Source organism: Narcine bancroftii, chromosome 6 (assembly GCF_036971445.1).
Source record: "Narcine bancroftii isolate sNarBan1 chromosome 6, sNarBan1.hap1, whole genome shotgun sequence".
NCBI lineage: Eukaryota > Metazoa > Chordata > Chondrichthyes > Torpediniformes > Narcinidae > Narcine > Narcine bancroftii.
The window spans coordinates 96,903,680-96,920,426 of record NC_091474.1 but is presented as its reverse complement, the minus strand read 5'-3'; the positions used below and the strand labels follow the sequence as shown (position 1 = coordinate 96,920,426).

General features: G+C 42.0%; 1 protein-coding gene across 6 annotated transcripts in view; it reads right to left on the bottom strand.

Annotated features, from left to right (window-relative positions):
* Nucleotides 1–16,747, bottom strand: part of alox5a (arachidonate 5-lipoxygenase a) — a 108,916-nt gene that overhangs the window by 66,310 nt on the left and 25,859 nt on the right. For all 6 annotated transcript variants that reach the window (XM_069885845.1, XM_069885843.1, XM_069885846.1 and 3 more), the window contains one exon: nt 14,782–14,863. In XM_069885845.1, the coding sequence (XP_069741946.1) occupies nt 14,782–14,863 (82 nt within the window). The remainder of the gene's footprint in view (nt 1–14,781; nt 14,864–16,747) is intronic.

Here is a 16,747-nt window from a genome sequence, read left to right as displayed (position 1 = left end):
AGTTATATATAATCGATGTAAAAATTTATGTTGAACAAATCTATTCCCTAACATTAATCATTTTCATCATATGCTTCCAGTCATTTTCATCTATTTGTCTATTTAAATTAACCTCCCATTTTAATCTTGATTTGTGGATTCCTAACTTGGGAGCAAGTTTTTGAAGTAATCTATAGATTTCTGAAATAACCCCCTTTACTTATCAATATTTCAAATTAATTCTGCCTGGGTCACATCAAATCATAGTCTAACTTGTCAATCAAAAAACCTCTAACCTGATGACAACAAAAAGAAGTATTATTCAGGACATTACATTTTCCTTTTGTTCATTGAAAAGTAATACATTTACTAACTTCTAAACAATACTCTACTTTCTTAATTCCAAATTTTCAATAATTGATTATTCATAGAGAAAGGAAGAAGTTTATTTTGATATAAAGGCATTTTTCGAGAAATCAAACGTTTTCCACCTATTTCATAATTTATTTTATTCCATAATTCAATCAAATGTCTCAGAAGAGACGTATCTCCTTTTGAATTCCATTTAAAAAGCTCTGCATAGAACCTTCTCGATCCTGCACATTGGGATGCAGGGCCATGCTATGGGTCTCCACACCTCAATCAATCATTGGTGGGTCACCTCCTGTTTATCACACCTTCCCACACCACATTCTCCCTCTGATTTTTCATCGCACAATTATTTAGCACCAAGTACCTAGCATAGTGGGAAGATTCTCTGCGAACCAACCAACAGATTATAGGATTACAATGAAAAGGAAGGTCAATTAGTGCCAAGCAAAGGGCAGCACGAGATTGTTGCTGTGGGGGTCATTCAGCCTGATGGCTGTGGGGAAGAAACTGTTGGGAGGAGGGAGTAGAGAGTGTGTCTGGAGTGTGATGTATCCTTCAGTGTGTCGGCTGCTTTTCCTAAGCAGCAGGAGATATAGCTGGAGTCCATGGAGGGCAGAAAAGCTTGGTTGTGATGTTCTGAGCTGCATTTGTAAAGAGAGATTTTGGCATGTTGGCCTTCATAAATCAATGTATTGAGCAGAGGAGTTGGGATGTTATGGTAAAGTTGTACAAGACCCTGGTGACCCCAATTTGGAGTATTGAGTGCAGTTTTGATCACCTAACTACAGGAAAGATATTTTTAAAAAAATGAAAGATTTACTAGGATTTGAGGAACTGAGTTACAGGGAAAGGTTAAACAAGTTAGGACTTTATTCCCTGGAATGTCAGAGGAACTTGATAGAGGTTTACAAAATTATGATGGGAACAGATAGAGGAAATGGCTTATTCTACTGAGAGTAGGTGAGATACAAACCAGAGGATATGGGTTAAGGGCAAAAGGAGAGAAATTTCGAGGGAACTTCTTACAGAGAGAGTGATGAGTTTGGAATGAGCTGCCAGCTGAAATGGAGAATGCAAGCTCCTTTTTAACATTTAAAAGAAATTTGGACAGGTACATGAATGGGGGGTGGTGGAATATGAAGGATTATGGAATGGGTGCAGGCCGAATAATAGTTTGGCACAGACTAGAAGGGCTGAAGGGCCTGTTTTTTGTGCTGTAGTATTCTATGGTTCTGTACCTTCCCCTGAACAGCTCCCGCCCCACATTGTGATGCATCAGTCAGTCTGCTCTCGATACACTTGTAGTCGTCATTGAGGGCTGAGGACATAACAAGATTCCTTATTCCTCTAAGAAAGGAGAGATGTTGGTGCTTCCTTGACATGCTCAACCCAGGTCAGGTGAAAGGAGAAGTTTATTCCAAAGAACTTGAAGCTATCTGCTCTTCCAAACTTCATCACCATTACAATGGACAGGGATGTCCCCTCTCGTGAAGTCAATGATAACCTCTTTCATCTGACTTATGTTGAGAGAGCAGTTGTTATCTTGGCACTGCCCACTAGACTTTTAATCTCTTTCCTCCTTGTTACCTGATAGCCGACCCATTACTGTGGTGTTGTCAGTGAATTTGAAGATCATAAAGGCACAGGAGCAGAAATAGGCCATTCAGTCCATTGAGTCTGTTCCAACATTTAATCATAAGCTGATCCATTTCCCCACTCAGCCCCACCACCCGGCCTTCTCCCCATAACCTTTGATGCCCTAAATAACCAAGAACCTATCGATCTCTGTCTAAATACACCCAATGACCTGGGCTCCACAAAGGCCTGTGGCAACAAATTCCACTGATTTACCACCCTCTGGCTGAAGAAATTCCTCTGCTTCTCTGTTCTAAGTGGATGCCCTTCAACCCTGAAAGTTGTGCCCTTTTGTCCTGGACTCTCCCACTGTGGGAAACAACTTTCCTACATCAACTCTGTCCACACCTTTCAACATTCAAAATGTTTCAATGAGATCCCCTCTCATTCTCCTGAATTCGAGTACAGGCCAAGAACTGTCAAATGCTCCTTGTATGATAAACCTCTCATTCCCAGAAACATTCTTGCGAACCTCCTCTGAACCCTCTCTAACGTTAGCACATCCTTTCTTAAAGGAGGAGCCCAAAACAGATCACAGTACTCTGGGTGAGGTCTCACCAGTGCCTTATAAATACCTCAACATTACATCCCTGCTCTTCTATTCTATTCCTCTTGAAATGAATGCCAGCCCTGCATTTAGCTTCTTCACCACCAACATGCAAGTTTACCTTCAGGCTGTCCTGCACAAGGACTCCCTTTTACATCAGTATTTTCAATTTTCTCCCCGTTAAAAAAAAATCTGCCTGTTTATTTTTTTTCTACCAAAGTGCATGAGTGTACACTTTCTAGCATTATACTTAATCTTCCATTTCACTGCCAATTCTCCTAATCTCTTTGTTCTTCTACAACCTGTGTTTCCTCAACACTACTTGCTCCTCCACCTACCTTCATATCATCTCGATTCTATAGAGCTGAAATTGTATTAAACTGTACAGACATGGATGTGGGGGGAGTATAGTAGGGGCCTGAGTACATCCTTGATGAGTGTGTTTTGAAATCAAAACTTCAATGCGGGCCAAGTGAAATTTTTCAAATGGATATTAAAATGTTTTTGGAATCACCAAACAGTTCAGATATGGTAAAGATGAAAAAAGGAGGAGGTGTTGCTTATTGCTAAGAAGTTGAAACTTAAGCAGGTAAAAGTGTCGATGAATAAAAGTAATTCAGAAAATTATGGCTGACTATATGGAAACATTTATTTTGTATTCTTAAACAAATACTTTTTTACATTTACTTTGAATTATTTTATTTTGTACTTTTAAACATTTACTCTTTACTATGTATCCAGTTAGTACTGCTTGCATGGATGGGTAAAAGATAGGGTGGTGAGATGAGATGGGAAACATGGTAAGAATAGATAATAGTGGCGGGAGAGGAAGAAGCATGTGGTTTGAAATATGATTGGAATGATGAATGCGAAATAATGGTGTTATACAGGATATAAGGGATATGATCGACTGAACAAGCAAGGACAGGATTTTATATCAAAAGAGGATGCATGCTGTGTCTGATGGGAGAACCTGTTTTCAGATTCCCTCAGCCTTTACTTGCAAATAAAGGTTTAATCTTCTTGAAGAATTCTCCACATTGCCAGACCCATTTTTGGACTTCAGAAACCCACAACATTGGCAATGCAAGCTGGGTCGGAAAGAGACTCATCAGAAAAGAGGCGCTGGTCAAGAGTGCATCCCAGCCCCTCGAGGGTCTTTTCAGAACCAACAGATAAAGGGTGGCCACCTGCAAAAAGATAAGCAGTGTTCGCTTTAAATTCAGACTAAAATCTGTTGGGAACGGGAGGTCTCCAGGGACACAGAAGTGCCAAATGACAGTCAGAGGGTCTCTCCGATCCAAAGAACCTGTTAACAAATTAACTTAAAAGGAGGTTCGGAGAATTAATCAGGAAAACTGCACAATGGGATGAGAAGTAATAAGGGGTAGAGTTTGATGAAAGGAAAATTTCACATGGTGTTGGTAAGTCCTCGTGGATACTGCCCTAGGGGTCTGAACGGACGAGGCATCCTGCAGATACCAACCTAGGTGAATAGGGGTCTGCACGGGCAGGATAAGATGTTCTGCGGATACTGCCCTAGGTGAATAGGAGTCTGCACGGGCAGAACAGGTAAGGTAGAGAGAATCGGAACCAATTGGATAATATGAAATAACAAATTGTGAAGGGACAAATTAGAATTGTAAGGGACAAAATAAAAGGTCACTGCAAAGAGTGGCAGGACAGAAATAAAGACTACGACTGGACTAATTGATAAAGTGTACAATGAGTAAAGCAACTGCAGTTGAAATATGAAATAAAATGTTCCCAGTATCTAAAAACGATATCATAAAAACTTCTGAAAAATTGGAAAAGAGAACAGAAAAGCTGTCGACCAAGTGGACAAGGGAAGGCACCTTTGACATATATGTGTTGAAATGGACATACTGATTAAGAATTATAAACCTAAAGATAAATCCAAAATATGAGAATGAAAGAGAGAGCAGGAGGCGAAGATACTGAGGCTTTTCAGGACAGGAGAGGGACTGAGGAAAACGTGTCAGGCAGTGAGGAGAACTGAAGAAGAACATAAAAAACTGGAGAAACAGCCTGCACAGGAGGAGAATCAGGAAAAAGAGACCGACTTTATGTGGAGTAAATGTAACTTTGTGTACTTATTATTCAACCTTGATATCGCCTCCAACCGTGCATCTTGGTGCCTCACAGTTCAGTGGGCAGCAACCTCCTTTGAAGAACACCGCAGAGCCCACCTCACTGACAAAAGACAAAGGAGGAAAAACCCAACACCCAACCCCAACCCACCAATTTTCCTTTGCAACCGCTGCAACCATGCCTGCCTGTCTCGCATCGGACTTGTCAGTCACCAACGAGCCTGCAGCAGACGTGGACATACCCCTCCATAAATCTTCATCCGCGAAGCCAAGCCAAGAAAAGAAGAAGAATGATGATGTAATCTTTTAGTTCAACTTGTTTTCGACTGTATAAAAGTTGATGCATCCCTTTGTTGAATAGAGATCTCTGGACACTGCTTTCAAGGCTGAAAGCAGCAAGGGTTCTCTCAGGTTAACTTGGCGTCCAATAAAGAGTTAACTGGACCAATTCTGTGAGCTGTTCAGTTAAAATTCTTTCTTTGGCTTGGCTTCGCGGACGAAGATTTATGGAGGGGGTAAAAGTCCACGTCAGCTGCAGGCTCGTTTGTGGCTGACAAGTCCGATGCGGGACAGGCAGACACGGTTGCAGCGGCTGCAGGGGAAAATTGGTTGGTTGGGGTTGGGTTACAGCTGGTGTTAAAGCCAGATCTTAAATTAAAGCCAAGTGAAACTTTCCAAAAGGGTCAGAATTCTGCTACGGTGGCAGACAATTATCACAACGTGAAATCTGTGGCCAAAATACCTTTTCAAAAGGGTAACGTTAAGTACCAAAATAAGGTAGAAAATAGATGGGGAAATCTTTTATGGTTCATTTTGTAATGATTGTTTTTTTTCTTGGAGAGAACATGAACCAGTAGCACCAGAAGTTTGTGTTAAAAGAGGTGAAATGCAAGGAAGTGGAAAAGAAATTTGTTGGTAAAAGTAGAATCGTTTGTGTCAAGAAATACGGTTGTCTCTGCAGTAAAGTATCCAATGGAGTTTGAAGCTGAAAGGGGTAACTGTCGCCAACTGAGAATGTTGGACAAGCTGAGTTAAAGTTTAAAAATCTTGCCAGTGAAGAAAATACTGGACAGATTGACTTTGTGAGGTGCAGCCAGCAGATACAGGAAGAAGCGGGTAGCAAGATACGACAGGAAACAAGTTGTCAGATGCGGAAGCAAACAGACGGTGAGATAAAAGAGACAACCTGTGATGATTCACCAGCCACTATAAATATTTCTTTGTTAAATCAGAATTCTGATTCTGATTTTAAACTTGAAAGTAGTGACAGTGATGTCCAAAATGGTTTAAAAGTCTGTGACTGGAAAAGGATGGACTGGTCCAAATCCAGAGCAAAATTGATTGAGAAACAGTGGAGATAGTGATCTTGCTGAAGTTAGAGAGGAAACGCTCTCTGGAGAAGAAGTAAAGAAAGTGCTAGTTGGACATTATTTCAAAGGAGGCTTTTATTAATGAGACAATTCAGGTTACGTGAGATTATTGCTAATGAAGAATGGGCAGTGGTTCACATTTTTCAATGGGTGCCTTGGAGTAAAGGAAACTACCTACAAAATTATGAAGCAATTCTGCTGGCCTAACTTAAAATAAGATGTTAAAAGTTTTTTTTTTAAGAAGACTTGTCAAGTTGCAAGGAAACCTAATGAAGGTCCCACAGTGGTACTTTTCAAATCTGTTTTTCGAGAACTTTTTTCTAAAGTAATTATGGACTGTGCTTAGTCCAATGCCCAAAACAAAAACTGGAAATGGATTTGTGGACCATTATGTGTGCCACCTGAAACCACACCACTCAGCAACATTAAACCTGAAACTGTGTCTAGAAAAAAATCTCAGTTCATTCGGTCTGCCTCAAGAAATTAAATTGGATCAAGAAAAGAAATGTATGTCAGGTGTATATCAACAGTCGGTTTATAAATTAGAAACTAAACAAAGTCTCAGAGAGATTTGGAGAAGATCCATTCAACTTCGAAAACTATTGTTGTAAGAATGAAAAGAATTGGGATGAAGTTGTTAGAAGAACAAGGATGTGCTATTGAATTGGTTGGAATTATGCTTCAAAGTTTAAAGATTGCTGGGAAAAAAAAAGTTAAGGTAGCCGAAGAGGATTTAAAGGTGGCCAAAGATAAAATGGAAGTTTGGAATGACAGGAAAGGAAGGCAGAGTAGTTTTCAACCAGGAGATGACGTGTTAATTCTGATCTCAATAATGTTTAATTATCTTAGAGCAAGCTTTTCTGAAATAACATCTAAGGTAAATAAAACTCTTGAGAGAAGATGTGACAATATACATGAATCTTGCAAGAGTCATTTTGAAGAAAAGCTATTTGAAAGGCAGTTTTAATGTTAATTTAGCTAAGATTGAATTTTATCATGCTCAGGTCAGTTACCTTAGTTCTGCTGTTGGCTGAGGAGAATTAGAGCATGCTCAGGTTAAAATCTGGATGATTTTTGAATTTCCCGTGCCCAGAGTTACTGGGAGATTTTTGGGATGGTTGGATGTTATGGGAAGTTTTGTAAAAGCTTTGTTGATGTTGCTCCTCACTTGCTTAATATTTACAAAGAAGAGTGAGAAGTTTATTTGGACAGCTGTGTGCTTTAGCAGTTGATGCCAGAAGATGCAGTCAGTGCTTGTATTTAAAAAAAAACAGATGACTATGATGGTGTCGAAAATCCAGTGGCTTATATATCTACGAAATTCAAGAAACGCTCAAGAGTTATTCTGAAATTGGAGAATAATTATTGTCTCTTGTTTGCTATGGGATTAAGCATTGTTTACATTGACCATAATTATTGAGTAAGATTAAAATAAGAATAGATGATTAGTGAACTGGAGTTTAATTTTGCAAGAGTATGACTTAGTTGTAAGAGATTACAATGACAATATGAGACAGGGTCATTGCTGATTACTTATCTAGATGTTGAATCTATATGTTTGTGCTCTATTTGTTTGTATTATATTGTTTAAGATGCAAAATCTATTAAAAACATGGGAGATTGCAGTTTAAAATTTGACCTTTTAGAAATTCAAAATGTCCTCCGTGGGAAGGAGGTGTAATGGATTTATGTTAATCTTTTAATTTAATATTAAACTATATTTCTTTCATAAAAATGTCTTGGTAGAGTAAATTATAGTTAAAATATTCTCTCTGTATTCTTAGTACGTTAGCTGTGGGTTAGTACAGGGTCACACACAGGTCACAGCACATTTACAGATACACGATTCTTGGAGTCAACATGTCTGGGACAGGCAGAGCGAATGGATTTCAAGTGGATCTTCATTATTCAAGATCTGCAGAGGAAGCCATCTGCTTTTAATCAAAGCCACTTAAGCCTCTTGAGCAGAGATGAGGTCATAGGTTGTTATGGTTTTGAAAAAGGAACAGAATTTTGGTAGAAATAAAACTGACGGTCATATAACCAAGAATTGAGGATGATCTCATCCATAATGTAACTGTCACATGACTTGGAGAAATATATTACCAAATTCGGACATTTTGAGTTCAGTTTTGGAACAGTTCAGCTTGGAGTTCACCTTGTGAAAGACAGGGTTGAGTTACAGTTTCCAGAATTGGGGCTGTTTGAAAGGGAAAACAGAATCAGTGGATATTGAATTAATGAAGACCACTTTGCTGTCTCTATGAAAAAGAGGACAGAATTCCACTGGGTCTATTTTTGTGTTTGGCCACTTCATTTAACCCTTGTCTGTTTTGTGACTTCATTATGGAAGAAGATAACCACAGTTGTTTAACCCTTGTCTGGGTTTATGAATTCATTGTGGAAGAGAATAGCCACATTCGCTGTCTTTGAGAAGACAGCAGATTCTTCGTGTGAAGAACATTTGTGAGTGAAGAGGCTTGAAGATGCATGTTAAAAGCACTTGGTAATTATTTCTGAAATGAGAATTTAAGATCTTCAAGGAAGACTAAAATGATGTTGAACTTTTAAAGATGAACCTTTCAGAGTTTGACTGAATTACACACACACAAGCACATTTGTGGATAGTGGGATAAAGTTTAGATTTTAGAAGTAAGTTTAGAAGCAAGCTCACATCAAGACACAAGAGAAACTTGTCCGTGAACTACTCTTTGCAGACGATGCCGCTTTAGTTGCCCATTCAGAGACAGCTCTTCAGCGCTTGACGTCCTGCTTTGCGGAAACTGCCAAAATGTTTGGCCTGGAAGTCAGCCTGAAGAAAACTGAGGTCCTCCATCAGCCAGCTCCCCACCATGACTACCAGCCCCCCCACATCTCCATCGGGCACACAAAACTCAAAACGGTCAACCAGTTTACCTATCTCGGCTGCACCATTTCATCAGATCCAAGGATCGACAATGAGATAGACAACAGACTAGCCAAGGCAAATAGCGCCTTTGGAAGACTACACAAAAGAGTCTGGAAAAACAACCAACTGAAAAACCTCACAAAGATAAGCGTATACAGAGCCGTTGTCATACCCACACTCCTGTTCGGCTCCGAATCATGGGTCCTCTACCGGCATCACCTACGGCTCCTAGAACGCTTCCACCAGCGTTGTCTCCGCTCCATCCTCAACATCCATTGGAGCGCTTTCATCCCTAATGTCGAAGTACTCGAGATGGCAGAGTTCGACAGCATCGAGTCCACGCTGCTGAAGATCCAGCTGCGCTGGGTGGGTCACGTCTCCAGAATGGAGGACCATCGCCTTCCCAAGATTGTGTTATATGGCGAGCTCTCCACTGGCCACCGTGACAGAGGTGCACCAAAGAAAAGGTACAAGGACTGCCTAAAGAAATCTCTTGGTGTCTGCCACATTGACCACCGCCAGTGGGCTGATATCGCCTCAAACCGTGCATCTTGGCGCCTCACAGTTTGGCGGGCAGCAACCTCCTTTGAAGAAGACCGCAGAGCCCACCTCACTGACAAAAGGCAAAGGAGGAAAAACCCAACACCCAACCCCAACCAACCAATTTTCCCCTGCAGCCGCTGCAACCGTGTCTGCCTGTCCCGCATCGGACTTGTCAGCCACAAACGAGCCTACAGCTGACGTGGACTTTTACCCCCTCCATAAATCTTCGTCCGCGAAGCCAAGCCAAAGAAGAAAAGAAGAAAAAATGTTATATTATTAATAGTTTTAAAAAACTGTGATTTTGAATTTGCCTTTGTCTGGTGAATTTTCCGTTGCTGTTCCTGAACAGCTAACAAAAACAGTCCCAAACATAATTGAAAGTTTTGTTAGTGCATAACGGTACAGTTATACATTTTGGAAGAGCAAATAAATAGGCAGATTATTATTTGGATGGGGAGAAAATTCAAAATTTGTAAGTACAAAGGGACTTGGGGGTCCTCGTGCAGGATAACGTAAAGGTTGGTAAAGAAAGCGAATGCTATGTTGACATTCATTTCAAGAGGAATAATGTACAAGAGTAAAGAGGTGTTGATGAGGCTCTATGGGGCACTGGGGAGACCTCATTTGGAGAACTGTGTGCAGTATTGGGCCCTTTATCTTAGAAGGGATGTAATGTTGTTGGAGAGAGTACAGAGAAGATTTACCAGGAACTTTTAGCGGCTCTTGGACTGCATTCATTGGAGTATAGAAAAATGAGAGAAGATCTCACAGAAACATTTCAAATGCTGAAAGGATTGGACAGAGTAGGTGTAAATAAGATATTGAATGAATCCAGGACAAGACGGCACAGTCTTAGAATTAGAAGGTACCCATTTAAAATTTCTTTTGCCAGAGGGTCGTGGATTTGTGGAATTCGTTGCCACATACACCTGTGGAGGCCGGATCATTGAGGGACTTTAAGGAGGAGATTAATAGGTATCTAATTACTCAGGATATCAAGGGGCATGGGGAAAAGGCCAGAAATTGCAATTAGATGTGGAATTAGAATTGGAATTAGAGTTTAGCTCAGGGTGGAGTTGAGGAGCAAACTCAATGGGCGGAATGGCCTACTTCTGTTCCTTGATCTTGTAAAATCTGTACAAAGTGAAGGAAGGGAAGTTTAGGGGAGACATCAGGGGTATTTTATTTTTACACAGAGAGTTGTGGGTGCCTGAAATGCCTTACCAGGGGTGCTGGTGGAGGCTGAATCATTGGGGGCATTTGAGAGACTCTTAGACAGGCCCATGGATGAAAGACAACTGTAGTGCTACGAGGTAGGAAGGGTTTTTTAAAAATGTTTTGATAGGTTTATATGGGTCTGCACAACATCATGGGCCAAAGGGCCCGTACTGTACTGTAAAGTTCTGATTTCTATGTTCTAAACCAGCAGAGGAAGACAGTGAATTGACGGACTTTGTAATTACTGTGTGCAATCTGAGAAATGTTCCCAGGGTCAGAGGATATTGTGACACCATCCAGAGAACACAAGACACAAGCTCCGTTTGCCATTTGTGCCGGCGTAAATCCCCTGTTGTTAGCTTTTGCCACAAACATTCAAATAAGTTCGTTGGGAACATTCTTAGAACAAAAATACCACTGGTCCTAAGAGGAAGACACACTGCCATTGTGACCAATTCAAATCATGCAACCAGAGATTTGAATAACAAAACATGTCTCATTTGATTTCTTACAAAGGGAGCAGGAATGGCAGAAAATATTTCTGACTTTGTGTTTGCAGTGACTGCAGTTGAAGTAAAACAGTAAGGATCCACAATACTCTGATACGACAGGGACAACCAGTGTGCTGTACGTTCGTGACCCTCTCTACTGAGGGCCACGGCCATGGGACTTGGCAGAATAGTGATTTGGTACAGTCTTGATGGGCCGTAGGGTCCGTTTCTGTGCTGTAGTGTTCTATGGGATTCCATCTTTGCCTTTGTATTTCTATCTCAGCCACTGAAGAATCTGTCCTGTCCATGGACATCACAAAAAAATGTACCAGCGCTGCTGGATCTTTGGTAATGGTAGCTCTGCTGCTGGCGAGGGCCTGCTGAGGGCAGAGACACAGCGCTCCCTCATGGGGTCCAACCGCCCAGTCTGACTGCCACTGGCTCTGTATGGGCTGTTAAAGGAGCTTATGGTGGTTTATTTTAAAATCCTGTGTCCATGGTGTTGCTGTCCAAGATCCTGGTGCCTATACAGGAGTTGGGATGTTATGGTAAAGTTGTTTAAGATATTGGTGAGGCCAAAATTGGAATATGTACAGTTTTGGTCACCTAACAACAGGAAATATATCAATAAGAGAGAAAAAGTGCAAAAACGATTTACTAGGATGCTGCCCGGTCTTGAGGAACTGAGTTACATGGAAAGGTTAAACAGGTTAGAACTTTATTCCCTGGAGCATAGAAGAATGAGGAGAGATCTGACAGAGGTATTTAAAATTATGAAGGGGATAGACAGAGTGAATGTAGATAGACTTTTTCCACTGAGGGTGGGTGAGATACAAAGCAGAGGACATGGTGAAAGGGGAAAGGTTTAGTGGAAAATGCTAGGAGGAACTTCTTCACAGAGTGGTGGGAGTGTGGAACGAGCTTCCAACTGAAGTGATGAATGTGGGCTCAGTTTTAACATTTAAGAAGAATTGATCGGAGAGGGATAGAGGGCTATAGACTGGGTGCAGGTCAGTGCGACCATGAAGGGCATGTTTATGTGCTGTTATGTTCTATGGTTCTGTGTTCAACAGTGGGCTTGAGGGGTAGCAGACTTGGTGGAAGCCGAGGACTAATGCAGGGCACCAGTAAACAGGGAGGCCACCACCCCCACCCAATTTGGGAGGGAGAAGCCGAGGAAATGACCCACAGGATAGTGATCACAGTGGCGGTGGTGAGGGTCTCTGTGGCGAAGATCATATGAGCGGCGGACTGTTGGTGACACCAGGGGAGGAGCCTATGCAGATTGCGAGCTGCTGGCGAGGGACCTGCACCAGGCTGGAGGCCAGCTGGAGGATACCAGGTATTGGAACCAAGATGTGAGAGGGTGCTGAGGAATTCCTGATCACGTTGGAGGTTTGGATCTGGAGCTCAGGTTGCCGATGGCTTGGAGTGAAGGCTGTGTGGCTGCAGGACACTGGAGGTGAATCCTCGGATTCTCAGTGACTCTAGGGGGGTTGGGGGGGGGATGGGGAAGAGACTCTCTTTTGGTTCTCTTTCTCTGACTGCAAGGGGTGCCAGGCAATTTCTGGGAAGGTAGGGCAGTGAGGCGTGATGGTCCAGACTATAACAGTCCTCCTATGGAATTCAAGTATGGTTTGCTAACGCTGATGGTGAACCTTTGATAGACTAAAGACCATTTTGTATATTACATTTTCTGTTTTATTACTTGACAATAAAAGAATTTTGAGCATTCCTTCCTCTCCCACCTCTCCAAGGATTTTTGGGCATGAGATCCCTCTACATTTTTCAATGTGTATTCTCTCAGTTTGTTTACCTTCCCTGGATCCATTACTTCAGGTCCACAGCCAGCAGAGCACCTGCCTCACGGCGCCAGAGAGCTGGGTTTGATTCTGGCCTCAGAGGCTGTCACTGTGGACTTCCTCAATGTCCCCTGGATCCCTCCCACATCCCAGGGATGGTAGATCGGTGGAGCAATTGCCTGCAGTGTATAGATGCGTGTAGAAGCCAGGTTGTTGAGAACAATGTGGGGAGAAAAAAATACAGGATGACTCATGTCTGCACAGTGTCCACATTGAGACTCCATGACCACTTATTTGTCTGGATTAAATTTTATTTGCCACCTTATGATCTACTGGAGCAGTCATTCTACTTGTGACTGAAACTTTCATTATTAACCATACTTCCTAGTTTTGTAATCTTGGCAAATGCATTCATCCTGACCTTGACACTTATGCCTATGTCCTCTGTGAACAAGGGACTCACAATTAGGATCAAAAAGCTTGCAGATGACACAAAGATTGCAGGAGTTGTTGATAGCATAGATAGTTCAGTTACAACCAGATACAGAGTTGGGTGGAAAAGTGACAGATGGAGTTCAATCTGGATAAGTGTGAGGTAATGCATTTGGGAAGGTCGTACTTAAAGGTGGAATATGTGGTTAATGGGAGGATTCTTGATAATGTGGAAGAACAGAGGGACATTGGAGTCCAAATCAATAGATCTCTCAATGTTGCCGTGCAGATTGATAGGGGAGTTAAGAAGGCTTATGGTGGGTTGGCCTTCATTAGTTGGGGGATTGAGTTCAAGAGCCGTGAGGTAATGTTTCAGATTTATAAAACTCTAGTTAGACCACACTTAGAATATTGAGTTCAATTCTGGTCACCTCATTACAGTGGGAGCTTGAGAAAGATTTACCAGGATGTTGCCTGGATTGGAGAATGAGTCTTATGAGGCAAGGTTAACAGAACTGGGGATTTGCAGTGAAGAAGGATGAGAGATTACTTAATAAAGGTGTACAAGATTATGAGTGGACCTTTTTCCCCAGAGCGAAAGTAGCAAATACCAGACGATGTCTGTTTAAGGTGAGGGGAGGAAAGTTCAGGGGAGACATCAGAGGTACTTTTTGTTTTACACAGAGAGGGATGGGTGCCTGGAATGTGTTGCCGGGGATGGTGGTGGGGGCTGGTACAATAGGGACACTTCAAAGACTCAGACAGGATGTAAAGAAAATGGTTCTGGGTGTGAGGCAGAGAATGTTTTGATTGTTGAGTAGGTATATATACTGCAGCACAGAAACGACTTGCCCATCTAGTCTGGCTCAACTATTATTCTGCCATCCCAATGACCTGCACCCAGACCACAGGCCCTCTATACACCACCCATCCAGGTAATTACCACGTCTTCAGTGTCAAAACTGAGCCCACATTCACCACTTCCGTTGTCAGCTCATTCCATACTGTCACCACCCAATCTGTGAAGAAGTTCCCCCAATGCTCCCCTTAAAATGTCACCTTTCATCCTAAATCCATGTCCTCTTGTTCTTGTCTCCTTTGACTTCCAGGTGAATGCAGAGGACAGGAGGCTGCGAGAGGTTCGTTCCACTTGAAACACTGACCTGTTGACTCCTATGAGCCAATCAGATTTCCGGTGCTGGGACTTGGGCCAGAGTGAGTCCTGGGGCACAGCAGGCTAGGTTATGTTTGGGACAGCTGTGTACAAACACAGCCCAGGACCCTGCCCTGTCAACCACAGGGACTGCTGCACTGTGACATGCACCCATTGAAAGCACCACAGAGCAAAATAGCTCTCCACCATCATGGTTTACCTGTAACTCTTCTGCCTCTCCTCCAGTTCTCGGCGTCGGTGCTGTTTAGCAAGTTGAGTGTGGTCATCACGGGGTAATCTTGCTGCAAGAAAGAAGCAGAGTTATAGATGTAGACGGCAGCAAACAGGACAAGGTTACATATACTTGGAAGCTGTGTGGAGTCTAACACATTAACATCATCCGGCACATTGTTTCATGCCGATTTTCTATCAATTATCCTGGGTCTGTGTTAGACACAGAGTGAAGCTCCCTCCACACTGTCCTGTCACACACTCCGTGGGTCTGTGTTAGACACAGAGTGAAGCTCCCTCGACATTGTCCTGTCACACACTCCCTGGGTCTGTGTTAGACACAGAGTGAAGCTTCCTCCACTCTGTCCTGTCACATACTTCCTGGGTCTGTGTTAGACACAGAGAGAAGCTCCCTCCACACTGTCCTGTCACACACTCCTGGGATAGGGGAGTGAACATTGGGGTGAATCCATTTCTATTTTGTGCATACATTTTGTATGTTGTAGCCAACATCATAAAGGACCTCCATCACCCTGGTCACAACCTCATCTCACTGCTCCCTTTGGGCAGAAGGTCTATAGTGATCATGGTTGTAATGCAACTAGCAATGATTTTACTTGGCTGCCAGCAGGGGCTGACACAGAGCAGGAAACTGCAGTGTGTAAGATCTGTAATGTAAGCTTGCAGCCTCATGGTGCTGTTTACAACAACTTTAAAATAAAGAACTCTTTCCTTCATCCATGTGTGTCTTAAGAACTCACACATACAAATACAAGATTAAACATGTTGTCAGAAATAGGATGAAGGAAATTAGAAGGAAATTAGAAGGAAATACTTTTAAAGGAAAATCTAAAGTCAGCAACTAATCAGTGAAGAGAAGCTAACACAGGAAAATGGAAGGATTACATTCACCAGCGAAACTTCAGTTGATGGGTAATGTGCTGAAATTTGAAGAGATTTAAACAGTATTTAGGATTGTATTTTGTGGCAGTTGGAGCTGATGAGAAAAGTGATGAAGTGAAAGTAAATTGTTTAACAAAAAGAGCACCAAAGTGGAAAGAGAAGAGTGGCCAGCGAAGAGTGGCCAGCTATGTCATCAATGCGGTGCACAACACCTACCAATGATGTGTCCCGCATATGGTAAAACATGCTATATAGGCAGCAAAAGCAACTATTATGCCCATTGCTGTAGGAACCAAGTGCATGCAGTAGATGAAAGGGAGATAGAGGAGATAGATGTTGTGAATGAAAACAAGAAAGAAAACAGAGACTGGATGTTGAGATTAAAAGTGAATGACGTATACATTTCAGTTAAATTAGATACTGGAGCACAAATTAATGTAATATTAGAGACTGATTTTAAGAAGATTAGACCAGACCAAATGTGTAAGGAACAAAGGTGAAGGTGGCAAGATATTCACCAATATACCAGTGCAAGGAGAATTCATGGGTCAAAGTGAAACACAAGGATGAAGAGCACATGCTGGCATTCATTGTGGTACCAAAGGATGTACAGGCCATATTAGGTTTAACAGCCTATGAGAAAATGAATCTGGTAAAAAGAGTCCTCATTGTGGAAAGCGAAGGAGAGACAGTCTATGATGAACTCATGAAAGAGTACAATGACTTATTTCAGGGTCTAAGCTACCTTCTAGGAGAACACATGATCAGAATGGATAATGTGTGCCACCGATAATACATCCATGCAGAAAAGTTCCATTTGTGCTTCAAAAGCAACTAAAGGCAGAATTGGACAGGATGGAAAGCCTGAACGTGATTCCAAAGATAGATGAGCCAATGGAGTGGGCGAGTTCACTCGTCGTGGACAAAAAGAATGGAAAACTTAGAATTTGCATGGATTCCAGAAATATAAACATAGCAATAAAAGGAGAACACTAAGTTTCTGAAAGGTGAAGAAATCATGTCACAGTTTGCAAATGCAACATTTTTCAGCA